General features: G+C 31.3%; 1 protein-coding gene across 1 annotated transcript in view; it reads right to left on the bottom strand.

Moving 5' to 3' along the window:
• LOC140434568 (BRCA1-associated protein) overlaps positions 1-17,915 on the bottom strand; it is a 29,649-nt gene extending 11,734 nt beyond the window's left edge. Inside the window, exons 1-8 of the mRNA XM_072522919.1 lie at positions 17,750-17,915; positions 17,279-17,549; positions 16,374-16,538; positions 15,447-15,622; positions 10,976-11,198; positions 9,480-9,571; positions 8,104-8,287; positions 786-935 (exon numbers count right to left, since the gene is read on the bottom strand). Of these exons, the coding sequence (XP_072379020.1) occupies positions 786-935; positions 8,104-8,287; positions 9,480-9,571; positions 10,976-11,198; positions 15,447-15,622; positions 16,374-16,538; positions 17,279-17,549; positions 17,750-17,813 (1,325 nt within the window). The 5' untranslated portion in view covers positions 17,814-17,915. The remainder of the gene's footprint in view (positions 1-785; positions 936-8,103; positions 8,288-9,479; positions 9,572-10,975; positions 11,199-15,446; positions 15,623-16,373; positions 16,539-17,278; positions 17,550-17,749) is intronic.
• Between the last annotated feature and the right edge of the window lie 898 nt (positions 17,916-18,813).

An 18,813-nucleotide genomic window follows, 5' to 3' on the forward strand; every position in this document is an offset into this window, starting at 1 on the left:
AAACTTATATCAAAAAAAGAACATCTATCTTTTTCTACATTATCACAGTGCTGTCTGTTCTAAATAAATAATTTCCATAAATTAACACATATTTCCAAAATATACCTCTTGAATAAATATAAATAACTTTTAAATAATATAACACATTACATTTAATTTTCAACAAACAATTTACACAATACCTACATTCCTAGTCTAGTTGTTAATATATTTTTCCCCTAATAATTTTCCCTTTATTCGTTAATAGTTGCGGTAAAACCTATGATGACCTGTCACCAGTTTACCATAACAGTTTTTGAACTATGTTTTCTCAAACATATAATAATTCTTGTATCGGCATGTAAGTAATATTTATTAGTTATTTATTTATTGATTTCAATTTTAATTTTAATTTATTTTCAAGTTTTATTTTGTTTTATTTAATCAATTTTAAAATCATATTTAATAATCGCACACATAATAATATTGGCATAATTGCTATATATTTTTACCAGACAGCACCCTAATCGGGTTATTATATTTTCAGCATTTAGTTTACCATGTACCGTAGACCTGAAAAAGCATAGCAAATTATAGTATGCGAAACCGGTCGTTGGTGGTAAAATAAATTGATTGTGAGTAAGCCTTATTCTTATTTCTTTTAACCTAATCATATTTTACTTAAAATAGGATTTGTAAGGAGTCTGTGCGGCTTACTGATTATCAACTCCGCTAAAGTGTCGTAAAGTAAATATAGATGGCTGATATCATGTACACTTTTTTATAATGATATAAATTTTACTAACTTTGAATGCTGTTGTTGTAACTTTTTCTCCAGGGCCTGTTTTTCTTTTGTAACATTCGCAAGTTTAGTCCTCAGCTGTTTGTTTTCTTCAGACACAGCTGCCATATTTTCTCTTAATATTTTTGTTTCTTCTGATAATTGACTTTCCAATCTAAAATATAAAATAATAATTTGTATCTTTAGTTACTTACGAATTAACAGACGTGTATATCTAGCAATAGAGCATAATATGAATTAAAGAAACTTTTAACATCAAACATAGTCATAAAAAGAACGAAAATATTCAAAATAGTCAAATGGTCATATTTTTTAATGAAAAATTAAGTAATGGTTTGAGGAGAAATAAATATGCCATTTAATTGTCTATCTGTCTAATTTGTGAAATTCTTATTAGAGTTTTCAAAAACCGTATATAGGGTGAAATTTTTTCTATGGACATAACGAATTATTTTTTAAAACAGGACCAGATTTTATTCTAGTTTGAATAAATCAGTTGATTAGGTCATGTAGTGTAACGTTTCTCCAAAATATGATATATAACATCTTGATCTTACGCTTCAACTATATCTCTTAAACGAATAGAGATTTTGGAATGGGACAAAAAGTGATCTATTCTACTTGTAATACACTTTAATATGGCGTAGAAAAAATCATCCCCTAAATATTCATCCCTTAGTTACAACCCCTAACTTTAATTTTTTTAATAGTATCCTGTATATTTTTTTATAGTTTTGGATGTGGTCTTCTATCGTCTATTCAACAGATTTATTAAAAATAAAATCGGTTTGTAAATAATCAAAAAATCAATTTTTTTTTAATTTTGTTAATTAAGTGTCCCAGACTAATTTATCCAGGCTATATTTATTAGCAAAATAGAGATTTTTTAAAGGGACAAAAACTGGTCTATTCCATTTGTAATACACTTTAATATGGCGAAAAAAACATCATCCCCTAAATATTCATCTCTTAGTTACAACCCCTAACTTAAATTTTTTAATGGCACCCTGTACATTTTTTATAGTTTTGGATGTGGTCTTCTATCGTCTATTCAATCGATTTTTTAAAAATAAAATGGGTTTGTAAAGTACCTATCAAGAAAATATCAGTTTATTTTTTATTTTTGTTAAATTAATCAAGATAGCCTTAAAAAAAGAATAGAAAAGAAATATGCTTTATTATCATTGAAAATTTTACTATTTTAACTACTTAGTATAACTTCTTACGTGCGTACAAAGTACACAGTCTTTTTATTTAAACATTATTTTTAATTTTTCAAAATTTGGTTTTTGTAGGAGCATACGTTATCTTCCAGTGTGCAAAATTAAGTGTGCAAAAATTAACAAAATACAATATTTGAAAAACTTTTGCGGTTATTTTACGTCTTGGATATTACGCTTAATTCAGGTTGCCATGATTATCAACAATTATTATTTTTGACGTTTGGTATTAGACCAGTAATAATTATATTTGTTGTAATTGTGTATCTATAACATTTCAATATGCCTTATTTATTTTCGCCTGACGAGTACGTTGATATCATTTTGATTTATGGAGAATGCCTAAAAAATAGGAGAATTTCCCGACAATTATATCAAGAAAGGTTTCTAAATCGAAACATTCCAAGCGAAAAAACCCTTTAAGAATTTGGAACGCTCACTTAGACAGGAACATTTTCCTAATAATAAAAGAGGTACAATTGAACGCACAGTAAGATGTAACCAAAACCTTATTAATGTACTAGCATATGTTAATTTTAATGCCAAGGTGTCTGTTAGAACCCTCGCCAGTGAATGTGGCATTCCAAAAAGTTCTGTGCATAGAATTCTCAAATATTTTAAGTACCATCCTTTTAAAGTGCACCTAATTTAAGGATTACAGCCTGCTGATGACCAAAGACGTCCTGAGTTTATTGCAAAAATGATGTTAAAAATCAGTGATGATCCACTTTTTTTATCAAAAATATTGTGGAGTGATGAGGCTAGCTTTCACAATAATGGTGTTGTCAACCATAACAATTCCAATTATTGGTCTCCCGTGAACCCACATTGGATGATAGAAACAAGATTTCAGAATATTTGGGGTATAAAAATTTTAACGGCACTCTAACAGGTGTTCAATATTTAGACTTTTTAGAAAACATTCTACCCGATTTGATAGAAGATATTCCTCTTCATGAGCGTCAAGAAATGTGGTGGCAACAAGACGGAGCTCTTCCGCATAATGCGAGAATCGTTAACGACCACCTACAAAACCGTTTTGATAACCACTGGATAGCAAACAACTCTCCAGAAATTATGTGGGCCGCACGTTCATGTGATTTGTCACCTCTTGACTCTTTCTTTTGGGGAGCGATAAAAGATATTGTTTGTCAATCAAAACCGCAAAATTTAGAGGAATTAAAAGAAAAAATAAGACAAGCATGTCGCCAAATTACTCCAGAAATGATTCGAGCCACATGTACCAGAAATCTTCTGGAACGATTCGAAATGTGTGTTGCAGCAGGTGGGTTACAATTCGAACATTTAATGTAAATAATATTAGTTAGTTAAATTTTGAAAAATTAAAAATAACGTTTAAATAAAAAGACTGTGTACTTCGTACGCACGTAAGAAGTTATACTAAGTAGTTAAAATAGTAAAATTTTCAATGATAATAAAGCATAATATTTCTTTTCTATTCTATTTTTTAAGGCTATCTTGATTAATTTAACAAAAATAAAAAATAAACTGATATTTTCTCGATACTTAACAAACCCATTTTATTTTTAAAAAATCGATTGAATAGACGATAGAAGACCACATCCAAAACTATAAAAAATGTACAGGGTGCCATTAAAAAATTTAAGTTAGGGGTTGTAACTAAGAGATGAATATTTAGGGGATGATGTTTTCTTCGCCATATTAAAGTGTATTACAAATGGAATAGAACAGTTTTTGTCCCTTTAAAAAAATCTCTATTTTGTTAATAAATATAGCCTGGATAAATTAATCTGGGACACTTCATTAACAAAAATAAAAAATAAATTGATTTCTTGATTATTTACAAACCGATTTTATTTTTAATAAATCTGCTGAATAGACGATAGAAGACCACATCCAAAACTATAAAAAAATATACAGGGTGCCATTAAAAAAATTAAAGTTAGGGGTTGTAACTAAGGGATTAATATTTAGGGGATGATTTTTTCTACGCCATATTTAAGTGTATTACAAGTAGAATAGACCACTATTTGTCTCATTCGAAAATCTCTATTCGTTTAAGAGATATAGCGTGGGTAAATTAGTCTGGGACACCCTGTATATATATATACAGGGTGGTCCTTAAGTAATTGTACAAACGAAAACCGTAAATTCTACACTTTAAAATATTACGATTTAAGCCAACTTGCTTTAATAAAATGTTGATATTAAGAAAGATACAGGGTGTTAAAGTGGAAATTTAAAATTTTATTTTTCGCTATAACTTTTACGTTTGTAAATATTTTTAGACAAAAATTTATAATTGGATGCTTTAAAGTGGGATAAATTATAATTTTATACAAACTTTAATGTAGCTGATAGAGGGCGCCACATATGCCACATGTGTGACATAGATTTGCGCTTAACTTTTTTGCTCTTAAAGTTAGCTCTATTTGTGTTAAAAAATAATAAAGATACATTATTTTTACAAGGAAAAGATATACTTGTTGATAACCTCAAAATTTAACCGTTTTCGAGATATTCGCATTTTATAAGTCAGCTGCATAATAATCCTTAGTTGTAATATTTGTGCGGTGAAGCACTGAATACCTGTAGATAAGCATAATTCACAGTTTATTCTTATTACAACAACCCAAAGATGATAATGTAACGTTACAAAATTTTTGTTATGGCTGCTAAATGTCTTATTGAAGAAAATATTCTTCATCTTCTTCTTTAGGTGCCGTGTCCGTATTCAGACGTTGGCCGTCATCATGTTTACAATTTCCCTTTTCTATCGCTTCTTAAGTTTCTATACCTACTGGAGTTGTATTACTTTTTCCCTATTGTAAAATGCTAAAAACACAAAATATGTGGTTTATGTAAGATGGTACACCACCACATCCTAGAGAGAAGGCAGTGAGAACATACTTAAATATAACTGTTCTGAACGTTGGAATGATCGTGGCACTCATATTCCTTTGCAATGTGGTGAGATATTGATATAATTATTTAATTTATAAAAAATTCCAGAAGAATACTTATCATTCATGACGTAAATTATTTAACCATTTTTATTAAAACAATTAGAAACTAAAGCCAGGGTATTAATAACATATATGTGTCTTGTTTCATATACTTTTTCTACCAATCTAACCTTAAAGACTCAGCATTTTTACAAAAACATCATCGTTGGACTAATAACCGATATTGTTATAAATATAGTAAACACACAGGTAATTTAGTTCAGCATAATATTAGTTCGTTAGTTAATCATAACAGACCATTTGTTCGAGATGTAATTATAGTTACTCGTAAGCTGTAACGTAATCATATAAATAAGTAATGACATCGATAGGTTATTCCGTGTTTATATAAGTATCCCATTAATCAAATACATCACAGTTTAACACATTATTTAACCTCTGCCACAAATAAGATGTAGTTCCATAATATACCATAAGGTTTGGATATGTATCCAAAAGAATATATTCATCCATTATAGATTATAGCCACCACGTAGTCCAGAATTTAATCCGCTCGATTTTGGTGTATGGGGCGTATTAAAACAACGTGTCTATAAGAATCCCATAAACATTCTCAACCAACTATGGGAAGAAATAAATACGGCAGCAGTTTCTTTAGAACCAATGATGCTATTTAACATGAGACAATCTTTTATTTAATATATTGACAAATGAATTAAAGAAAATGGTGGACATATGGAACACTTACTTTGACAAAAAGTTATGTTATTTAGTTTAACTATTTCTTAATTTGGTTTGTAAACAAAATGTTTTGATTATGACTTTAATTTAACATAAAACGTAAAATGTTTGATGTAAAATCCTATTATTCTGTTTTTGTCAAATCCTATTATTAATTATCCTGCTGATATATTTATTTTATTTAATATTTCGTTAACTATTAACTTTAGTTAAAGGTATTTTATACCAAAATTTAGATTTATTAATGTTTTTGTCTATTTTTCCTTTGTTGCCTGGAGTAATTGCCTTAAATCAGAATTATGCAGCTGATTTGTAAAATGCGATTATCACGAAAACTGTTAAGTTTTGAAGTTATTAAGAAGTATACCTTTTTTTTGTTAAAATAATGTATCTTTAAGATTTTTTATCAAAAATACAGGTAACTCAAACAGCAAAAAAGTTAAGTGCAAATTTATGCCACATATGTGGCATATGTGGCGCCCTCTATCAGCTACATCAAAGTGTGCATCAAATTATAATTTCTCATATTTATAAGTACCCAGTTGTAAATTTTTATGCATAAATCTTTACAAACATGATTATAGCGAAAAATAGAATTTTAAATTTGCACTTTAACACCCTGTATCTTTCTCAATATAAACATTTTATTAAAGCAATTTGTCTTAAATCGTAATATTTTAAAGTGTAGAATTTACGGTTTTCGTTTGTACAATTACTTAAGGACCACCCTGTATATACAAACTACATAGTTTATTAGGGCTGCAGTCAGAAGTTTGGCCGGGATGTTAAAGGAACACTCTTTTGACTTTTTGTCTAGCTTTCGGAATTGTTTTATTCCTTTTTCAAGACACACAAAGCTTTGACACTCAACATTAATAACACAAATATAAAATATAAAATAATGGACAAAATACATTCTAAAATTTAGGTAAGGATAGTAAAACTTAGTTTATGACATCTTTTGATGGTGTGTTTTAACTCTGATACATAGAGAACAGAAAGAAAAAACAATATGATTAAAACGTAATTAGGTGTTCTTAATATTGTATTTCTTTTCAAGAACCAAGAAGCCCATCATGAGTAATTTTACTTTTTAAACCTGTCTTAATGGTATGCAACATGTTATACATACAGGTATATTATGACGTGTATATGTAGAGTTAAATATTTATTTTATTTTTGATGTTTTTCCAGTAAATTACAATAAATGTTGCTCAGTTTATATATGTCATACTTTTTATTTATGCAAGACGTACTGGATTTTATGAAACACATTTCCAAGAAAACACGTTTTGAATGGTTTTTTGCTTTTGCCAAAATACAGGAATCTTCGAAATTAAACTCATGTTTCAAAGTTAACGCATGTTCTGTAAGTGCACATGCATTTATTTTTGTTGGTTTTTATGTCACTACGATGTGAGATCACCCTACTGTGGAAATTACGAGATGATTAATATCCGATGTACACTTTGTTACAATTGGTACACGGTATAGAATATACAACATTCGATGACTCCTGTATTTTGAAAGGATCTTTTGTTTTTGTGTATAACTTCGATAGCGTTTTCACATTCTTAGTTGTAATTTTTAAGCCACTAACATTTTTGAAAATGTTCATTAGCTTAGGTGTCAGAACTGGAATGTAGGGTAGGCAACCATAAGTTATTTTAGATGGTACTACTGATGTGTTGTATGTCAATGTCAATTGTCAGACCTCATTATTATGAAAATTTTGGTTATCAGAAAATTGCGAAGGAAAAGGAGAACCGAAAATGAGTTTATTTAAAAGCCCTAGGGGATAGCAGTTCTCTAGTAGTATAGATCTCAACTTTTTTAGTCCCTTGTCCCTGAACTCGATGTGTGACAAGTTGATAACCCTAGTTATCAAAGTAATATAGTAAAACAAGGTTTACGATAAAACTCCGTCCTTAGGATGCCATCACTGCCACGATGGATAAGCATGTCTAAAATCAGCCTCTCTCTTAACCGTAAACTTTAGGTGTTCACATTGGGCGTTAAAGGTCTTTAAAACATCAGTTACTTTGTTTTCAGGGACCGATAAAATCAAATCATCTACATACCGTTTAATAAAAGGTATGTGAAAGGGTATATTTTCTTTACACGTTGTTATATATACCATCTTATCTCACTGTTGAATGTTAGGTTTAGTGTTGTTTACTTAATGTATTGGTATTTGTATTATGAATGTTTTGAAAGATTGAAAAACTGAGTTGTAACAGTTTTCGAACAATATAAGAGTGATAACAAGGAAAAATTTATATTAGATGATTATTGATAATATAATTGATATATAATACCAAATTTAACCATTAAATTAGACACTGAACTATATATTTTGGTAAAAAAATAGTTCTGTAGTTTGTTCAAAATACTGATTTAAAATAATACTTACAAACACATTTTATCTTCAAAATACATTCGTTGTTCCTCTAATTGTGAAGTAAGAAGATAGGTAAATTCAAGTTGTACGGAATCAACTTTTTCTTGAGCTCCTTCAGCTTCTGCAGGAGGACCTTCTGATGGTACAAGCTTTCCATCAGCTTTATTCTGAAGAAGTCGATGTACAAAATTATCACCTAAAAATAAGAAGTTCATACAAATTTTAAGATGTTCTAAATGAGATGCACACTATATAAGTACGTAGCAAATTACAATGGAAAACAATGGAATAGAAAATAAAAGTCCCATTGGTGGATCCAAAGTCCATCTCAACGAATATAGATGAATATAGTGGTTATACGCATAGACCTTGACATCAAGACGAGAGAATGAGTACAATAAAATAACAAGATATAGAGAGATAGAAACATAGACATCCATAAAACCCCTCACCATGGACATATACATATAGGTCTATGCTACCCCCCCCCCCACACTACTACTATCACTTGACATCAAGACGAGAGAGAGAGAGAGTAAAATAAAATAACGAGCTAGAGAGAGATACAGTAAATTAGTTGAAGAGATCTTGTTGACATTGGACTGCCGACCTGATCAATCTATTTTATATATAAGTCTACGATATAAAAGCATATTTCAAAATACTCCTGTAGATGGCCACCGCATAAAATTTTTTATATTATCTGTAGATTTCTGCACATTTAAATTAAAAATTTGAATCCCAATATTGTTTATAGTTCTAAAAAGATTCAGTTTTCATATTTCAGAAGCAGTAGTAGTTTGTGGACGAGGGACGGTGCGGTGATAAAGGGGGATCACATGAGCGCTCCCTGGTGTTGAGGGGAACACAAGTAAAAAAGTCAAATGTTCTGTCACAGCATATACCAAAAAATTACTTTGTAGTGTGCTTCTATATTCGTTGTTCCTATAGTCTAATTAAAGATAGATTTTAAGGAATTTTTGGGTAATACAACAGAAAAAGGAAATGAATGCAAAGATGGAAAAAAGAGTGGGAAAGGAGAAATCTGAAATATAGAACGAACACTACTCAAAAAAGTTTAGAGAAAGAATACAGATAAAAAATGTAGAAAATAAAGTAATAGTTGCAGAAAAACCTGATATAACAATGAAAGAATAACAACAAGAGGTCTTACAAAAGCTTAAACTCATGAGAAATCATGTGGAGAAACGTGGGAAATATGTGGAGAAGAATTAGATAAAGGAGGATCTAAATCCTAATCCAAAGCCTGAAACTGCATAAGCATATGAGAAAAATGAGAGTAATACAATAGAGTAAAATAACATACAATCCAAAAGTATATTTACACATAAGACGTCGAAAAACTAAAATAATTATTGTAACTATACCTTTGTAATCCCACACACGATGGGACCCTAGTTGTAGGGCATAACAATGACCAGTTTCTCTATAATGTGAAGCTGCATGTCCTCCTTGGTACCTAAAATTAATTTCCCCTTTAAAAATCATTCTCGTGAATAAATGCTTAGACATAATATATAAGATTTTATATGCAGTATGTCCAATGTCCAAATACATACGGCACACAAATGTTATAGTGCCAAAAAATAAATTGTGACAAAAGTAGCAAAATACTGGCAGCTACAAACCAAATTGTATAATAATTCAAATTAGAAAAAAATTGAATTTATATGAACTCAACGGAAAATTTCAAGGAATAGAGATAAATATATGTATTTTATATTTTTATCTTGTAGTGGCTTTGAAAAATAAATTTTATAAGAAAACATTAAAAGTTGTATCTGATTCCGTTGCGTTTCGATACGTTTTATGCCGTTTTGGAGCTGATGTATTAAAAAATGCACGAGAAAAAAACAGTGTATTTGACTCTAACGAGCACTTATATTATATATTTGCAAATTTTCGACAGGCTAGAGGACAGAAAACAATTATTCATTTAATTGTTTAGTTCTTCGCTACCAAAGCAGGTGGCACCTCTGTGCTCGAACCACTGAAAGTGGGAAGATTTTAAAGACATTAGTTAGACTTTTTGGTTTGAATCGGAATCAGCTCGAACGGCTGACGAAGTAGAGGTACTGAAATAACTAATATATCGTTCTATTGATTCCGATTCAGACAATCTGTGTGAATTTTTGTTCCGACGCCATAATATTTTACTTATTTCATCAAAGCAGTAGCAAGCTTTTGCTGAAAGTTTTGAGATATATATATATATATATATATATATATATATATATATATATATATATATATATACATATATATATATATATATATATATATATATATATATATATATATATATATATATATATCTAAAGTATTCAACTAGTGAATTCAGAGGTTTAATCGGTCATTCAGGTTGGCAAATAAAAAAAGAAGTCAACTACTTCATAAGTTTATCGAGACGTTTCGCTTTATATTTCTAAAGCTTCATCAGTTCTCTACAATATAAAAAAATATATATAAAATATGTTTTTTTTTGTTGTTAGTTTTAAATAATGAGTAAAGTTTACAGTAGATATATAATAACATCGATAATACATATTGAGTTGTAAGTTATGAACTATTAACATCTGTATTTCTTATAAACTCTATGTCATCTGTTATATTTTAGAGAACTGATGAAGCTTTAGAAATATAAAGCGAAATGTCTTCGATAAACTTATGAAGTAGTTGACTTCTTTTTTTATTTGCCAACCTGAATTACCGATTAAACCTCTGAATTCACTAGTTAAATACTTTAGAAATATAAATTGACGGTCGTAGTCTTTACAATATATATATATATATATATATATATATATATATATATATATATATATATATATATATATATATATATATATTAACTAGCACCTACCTTCCACATCCTACATGACCACAGATCAAACATATCCAGAGAGAATCAGGGGAAGGTACAGAACTGCCGCATTCTTCACATTCTGAACTTTCTGCTTGCTCTGGACTTTGTACACATCTACAAACTGGGCAGGTGGAATCGCCCCACTGTTCCAAACAACTAGCGTGGAATGCGTGATTACAAAGAATCGTCAAAACACCATCCACCGATTCATCCATGCGTTCTAAAAATTATATAACAATGTAAATAATAGTATATTGTACAACCATGGAATGTTTGTTAAATAATATCTTGACATTTCGATGTCTATTTCCCGAGAGTCTATTTGACCCAATGTTGAGCAGTATTAAGAAATTCAATGCTTGCACCTTAATGTTTGCTTTAATTTTGCATACTTAAATATACTCAGTGAAATTAGAAGTGTTACACCCAGAAGAAATAATTTTTTGGCAATATGGTAGATTTACATCAAGAATGAAACGAACGAAAACGTTTTTAAGATTTGTTATTAACAAGTAATCAAAAAAAAAATTAATAATGTGTTTAGCGACCCCATAGCTGAATACACTCCTGTATACGTCTAGGCACTGACAAAATGAGATGATCGATGTCTGCCTGTGGCACCTCGTTCCAAGCAACTTGAACTTCATGTATTCACTGTGCCAGAGTCTGTGGACAATTGGACAATGGTGTAAAGTGGACAGTCTCCTTCTTATCATATCCCATACATGTTTGATAGGATTTAAATCCGGAGCACGGGGCGGCCAGGGCAAAACATTAACGCCAGATTCTTGGAGAAAGTCCATAGTTTGACGAGCAATATGGCGACGCGTGTTGTTTTGCTCAAAAAGGACGTCTCGACGGCCGTCGAGATAAGACAGTAAAGTGGTTTGTAAGATGTCATCAACATAACGCGCAGCTGTCATATTGCCTCGAATAAACACAAGTGTTAATCGGCTATCATAGGCAATAGCCCCCAAATTATTAGTTCAAGCATTAGTCCTGTGTACAAGCATTAGTTCTGTGTACAAGCCTCTCTACAGCAAACCCGATATCTCGTCGCTCTCCACGGCGGCGTCTTACCATTCTACGACCATCATGCATTCCTAAACAGAATCGTGATTCATCGGTGAATGCTACATTACGCCATTCTGCCACCCAATGCTGCCGTTCTCAGCACCAATTCAAACGTTGATGACAGTGGCCCGCAGTCAAAGGAAGCACTAGTCGTGGGCGGAATGAAACTAGTCCAAAGGCTCGTTTGCGACGGTATAGTGTACGCATACTAATAGGTCTACCTACTACTCCAATTTTATGGTCAGCAATTTGACGCGTAGAAGCAAAACGGTCTCGCAGACCCGGTAATCTAAAGCGCCTATCTTGACGCTCTGTGGTACGCCTTGGTTGACCTGTTGGTCTTCTTCGTGTTCCTCTACCTTCGTATTACCGTACATCTTCGTATTGTATACCATTGCCGTACAATTAACACGACGGCCAACATTGCGATATGACAAACCCATATCTCTATACGCAATAATTCTACCCCTGTCCAAATCGCTAACATGGTGGTAATTTTGGTGTCTTTGAACTCCAGGCATTTTCTTACACTGAATACAATTAGACTGAGGAATAATAACTAAAAATTTCTATACCAACCGGTTTTCACAAATCGGTCTCTTCACAAAAAAATTTAAAGATAAAACTTTATTTTTACAAAAAGTAGAAAAGATAAAACATTGGTATTGTTATCAGAACATGTTTTAAATATAGTTATTCTGTTGCCAAAAAATTAAATTCAAGAAATTATTCCTTCTTGGTGTAGCACTTCTAATGTCACTGAGTATATATCATTTAGATATCTGATGGCAATAATCAATTCCACGTAAATTATAATCCCTCTCAAACCTTGATATCCTCTTAACGGTTCCCTGGCTCTTTTTAGTGAGCCAAATTAGTCAAAAGAATTATCTCAAAGATGCCAGCAACTATACAGTGTTCAGTCATGTAATGTTTACAAATTGTTGTTGAATTTTCGTATATATTGCGAATAATATTCACATACCTGTGGTCTATTCTACACTCTGATAGTGCTTTTAAGATAGCGACTGTTACCGTTGTGTCAAATGATTTGTTAAAGTAAACAAAAATAGGAACCAGTGGTCTAGTATATTCGATATTTTCAACTAGAATTTTAAGGCACTACAGATGGTCATTTGTTCTGTGGCCTGAGAGAAACCTAGCTTGTTCTTCTGACTGGTAGAAATTGAGTTTTACTTCCAATCCATTTGCCAGTATTCAAGTAAAGAGCTTGTATAGGTGGTTTAGTAAGCTATTGGGCCTATAGTTTTCAAGATCTAATTAATCTCATTTTTTATGAAGGAAGACTGTAACCAAATTTTTCCATTTATTTGGAATGTTTTCGTTATGGAGATATAGATTAAATTTAATTAAATTTATGACATCAAAAGTGGACCTCCTAGTGTAATTGTCTTAATGACTACACCATCTTCCTCCGGAGCTCTATTATTTTTTGTATTTTTAAAAGCATGTTGAATTTCCTCCCATGATACATCTGGTATCCTCCGATCCTCCAATACATGAACCTTTTGTATTGGCTGTTCGATGAGCTCTGGAATAATTTGATTTTGATATAATGTTTCATAGAAACTTTCCACTATATGTAATATGCCTGGCGTAACTGAAACTATATTCCCATTTTTGTAGAAAGTTAAAAGATTTCCTTTCTGCCATTTTCGATTTTTCCCCTAAGTGCTTCCATTCTTTTGTTTTCTTCTATAGTTTTTATAATTTTCTTCATATTCAGGAATTCCATCTTCTTAGTTTTTCTTTATGTTCTGTCAATATATTACCCTCCTTATCTCTTCACACTTCTTTTGTTTGAATTCTTTTTTGCTTTTGTTCAGTTTCTGGTAAAATTTTCTCGTCTCTATTCGCTACTTTGTAGTTCTTAAAATTCTTTGTTTATCTTTTGTTTCTGCGGTGGATTTTTTTTCCTTGCATAGTTATTTATATTCCTCCTCTGCTTGTCGGGTCTTGTGCCCCTGTTACATCAGTAAATATGCTGTTTTTCTGTCTGTTATAATCTGACATTCTTCGTGAAAACATTTGTTGTTCTTCTTCTTTGTTTACCTTCCATACCTAGTCATTCTTTAGCTGCTTTTTTTATGATGTTTCTGCACCTTTCCCACTCTTCATTTATGTTTTAGTCTGTTTTCTAGTTTGATGGTTATATTTTGTTTATATTCTCTATTTTTGTTTGTATTTTTGAGTCCTTCTACATTGTATTGTTCATGTTTAGAACCTATTTAATTTTTTAAATGTGTAAATTTCTGGCCCTTACCCTACTTTCGACCCAGTAGTGATAAGAATCCGCATCTGCCCCTCTTCTGGTGCAGACGTAGACCAAAAGTGTATATGTCAGATGAGAGTGAAAAATGAGAATTTCTGAGCACATATAAGTTCTTTGATAGATTTTTACATAGTCAATATGTTGACCCCATTGAAGCTTGGGGTCCAGGTGTACCCCAAGGATCTTCACACTTATGACATCTGCGTTTTCAGCCTGGATCTCCCTAAGAGCAAAACGACCCTGTTGGTCTTTGCTTCATTAACCAGGAGCCTGATAACACAGAGCCACTCTTTGGTGTCTGACAGTGCAGACCTGGAACCCCTAAGGAAGTCCTCAAGTGTGTCAGCTGCGAAGGAGAGAATGGTATATATATTAGAAATAGTATGGATCCAAGGACGGTGCCCTGAGGAACAAAAATATTAACAACACTCTCCCCTGACAACACCTCTGACATCCACACAGATTGTACCCTGTTCTCGAGGTATGATTGGATCAACTTGACACTCTGTGGGCAGAAGTTGTACCTATGTAGTTTTTTTAGGAATATCCCATGGTCCATACAATCAAATGCCTAACTTGAGTCACAAAACAAAACAGTGTTCAAGTGCTAATTAGGTCAAGAATACCAAGAGTTGTGCTCCATTCCTTCCTGAAACCTAATTGTTATCCTGAGAAATAATTGCTACTTTCAAAAAAACTTATGATTTTTTATCTCTAGCACTAAGATGGGCAAATAATGACCCAGATCTAGATTTTTTTTGTAGCAAAAGCCGAATTCATTTCTGGTCTCAGGCATGTGTTTATTTGAGTAGCTGTGGAATAGGTAGTCATCATTTGATATGAAAAACTAAACTACGTAATTCAGTTTGTGATGTTTATATTTTATGTCGTTTTATTGCTTTTTTAATTAGCACACACGTACATTGAAATTTTTTTAGATAGGTATACACTGAAAATTTCTTTTAAATAAGTATATTGGAATATAAATATTGTAAACATTGTTAATCTTATTGGGCAACAATCAGTTGAGAATAAATAAATAAACAAATAAATAAATAATTGTTCATGTAGTTTTGTTATGAACCCTGAATTTATACATACCTAGACATACTGGACATATTGGAAGTTCGGTGTGACCAGGTGGTGGCACTCCATCATGGGCCCATTCTACCTTAGAAACCCATACTATGCGGCAAATACTGTCAGGTTCAAGACTACTAAACGGAGTGCCATTGAATGTTAAATAAAACTCAACTGCAGCATCATGGTTTCTAAATCTTAAAACAGAAATATTGAGTTATTAAAAATCTATAAATCAGAATGATTTTTATATTCATATTGGACATTTTTATTCACATAAAACAAATGTTTCGTTGAGTATCCTTTTTTGCTCTTTACTTTAACTTTTTTCTAATATGTATTTATATAAAATAATTTTTTCAATATAAGGCTACAGTAAAATAATAATTGACTAAACAAACACTTGACACACAAAAATTTGTGTTATTGCGTTACCTATCAAAGATTTCGCTAATAGATCCCTTGAGAACAGCTGTTTCAGCAGAGTGATCAAGTGATCAAATTATACAACCCAAACAGCTTTAATCTTCTGCAAAATCAAACATTTAATAGCTTTATTCACTCTTTTAGTTGTAATGATACCACATCTGCAATGTTTAACATTGGGAAGAAGAAATTCATGTCATTTATTTGAAAATTATATAATTATTGCAAAAAAATATTTAAATATTTTTTAAGACAATGTGAATTCTGATAGTTAAATAGCAAGTATCCCGATCTTAGGTATACCTGAGGTAAAAGGAAAATAAATACAGAAAAAAATTACTCTGAAAGAAGCATTGGACAGTGGAAAAGTCCAAGAACACAATATATATGTTTTCAGATTGATAGGAGAAAATTGCACTTCCTTGTCAAGAATGTGTTTAAAAAAATATATTACTATTTTGGAACACCTAGATAATTCACTTAACCAATACAAAATGTTCATTTACTTAAATCTATACTTACGTTAACAGAGCCATGTATTGGTTGGGCATAGAATCTCTTAAAACCCTTATATGAGAAATATCATCATGGCATGGTGCTGTAAATGACAGCAGATCATGACAGGCCATAGTAGTTGGTACTCCTAACATACACAATGTAAGGGCATCTTTTCTGCTTGTAAGGACACTAAAATAACATATTTAACAAACATATGTTAAAATATAACATTTAGAATAACATGTTAAATCAAACAAAATTCATAGAAATCTGTTATATTAACATTCAGTTCTCCAAAGTTGGAATATTAAACACAAATAATTTATTTGTAAGTTCTATCATGGTTTTCTATACTCATGCATTACTTTTTCCCAATTAGACCTAATGTACATGAATAAATAAACATAAAATTATATTTTATCTGATATAGATGTTCAGATATATAATAATCAGTGTTACTATAAACATGAGTTAATTATGAAACCAATAATACCAAAACAAAGAAAAACAGTGATTTCCTTATCTATTATTTGAATTTTTGTTTCACACAGGAATGTGTTTTTGTTTCATTCAATATAGTAGACCATGTAATAGGAGTAACAACAATATATTTATTGTATTTTCAATACTTGTGAAATCATAGAAACACAAAACTGAGTATTATGGCAAGAAAGAAATAGTGTCTTTACTACAATTTATCAAATTTGAATCTCTCATATCTGGACTATTTTGTATTATAGTTTCTATGTCTTCTATGATATTGAGAGGCAGAAGAAACATAACATTCAAATGATAAATGTTAAGAGTGAAACTATGAATTTATTACATACATTTTAATCTGTTATCTTAACTTCTGAAGTAAACCAGTCTGAGGAACATTGATATTATTCAAAGTTTTATTGATTTTAAATAAAATATCAACTACTTACTCCTCCTTATAAAGATGAAGGATACCTTTGGTAATTTCAACAAAGGGATTACCACTGAAAAATCCAATTTCGTTGTCCTTTTCTACAGCATCTTTTGGTGACTCACTAACAGGAGTAACTTCTCTAGAATATTTTGGTAATAGTCCCCAGTCATCTCTGGGACTTTCGAGGCGACTGGGAAATGTTTCAACACTAATATCCCTCGCTCTTCTTTGTCCCCGATTTTTCAGTCTACTCTCTGTGTTCACTACAGCTTCTGCACCTCTTAAATCTATATAAAAATAACATTTTTTTATTTGAAAATATATTTTAGACTTTTAAATTAAGAACAAAAATTTTTATTGCATAGTAATGTAGTTGCTATGCTTTAAATGTTAATTATAAATCGATAGTACATAACAAATGGATTTTGTACCAATTCTTAAAGGTTAATATTTTTTTTTTATAAAAATAGTTTATCTGAAATATTACCTTGATTTTGACGCGATTCCTTTACTTCTACTCGTAGAACGCATTTTGATACTAAATCAGACATTTTTTTTTTACATTGAAAAAAGTTTACTTGGAAAATTAGTGAAAAATAACAAATAATTATTGGCAATTTGACGTTGTGTATCTTCCAGTCTTGTGTGAAGTTAGCAATGTTTACGAAATTTACCTGACAGCGTGACAGCAGAAATAAACGTCCGATTATTCCATAAACGGGGTCATGAATAATTTTGGTGGGTGTATTTATTCTCAAATACCATAAAAACTGTAAGTTTAGATGCCGCATGATATTTGCAACTTCGATATAAGTAGTTTCAGATCACTACAAGAAATTTAAAAAATCAATCTTTTAGTTTTGTGCAGTTCGTCTGAATATATGTCTATACATCCAGGTGATCCAGAAATTAGTGCAGCCACAAATTGAATAGACAAGGAAAAAATTGATGACGGATTCAGATTCAACTTTAAAAGTTATGCGAGGAAAAAATTTAAAACCGGAAATTTTTACTTCCTCTTACGATAAAAATAGAAAAAGTTTAGCTACTCTAAACGAGAAACAGGATTCTACAAGCGTGCTCGATTTTGATGATGTTCACATGTTTTTTTTTAAATATTTTTAGAAGTAGATGTATATTTTTTTTATCGGAAGGAAGTGGTCAATCTTCTAAATACCATACCAAGGCCATGTCCCATTAAGGATTACTTGGAGTGTGTTGGATTCGCGGTGGTAAGACCCATCCACACGAAGCCCCCTAGAAGAATCGTACTCACAGATATACCTGTTGCTCCCTGCCTACCAACTAAAGTCCACTTCCTCATCCGGACTACTCATGCGGTAGGTCCTATCCAGATCGGTGCATGGTGCATCACATGAATAGCCCGGCTCCTCTCTCTTTCTTATCTTTGCTGCAGATCTCTCTAAAATTTCCTTCATTCTGACAATTTGAGTTGCCGCCTCCAGTATTGTCTTGTATTTAGTATCTCCCCTAATTGCTACCTGCATTATGCTGTTTGGACTTACCCTACCTGTCTTTCTGCATAATTCA

This window comes from Diabrotica undecimpunctata, chromosome 2, assembly GCF_040954645.1.
Source record: "Diabrotica undecimpunctata isolate CICGRU chromosome 2, icDiaUnde3, whole genome shotgun sequence".
Lineage (NCBI taxonomy): Eukaryota > Metazoa > Arthropoda > Insecta > Coleoptera > Chrysomelidae > Diabrotica > Diabrotica undecimpunctata.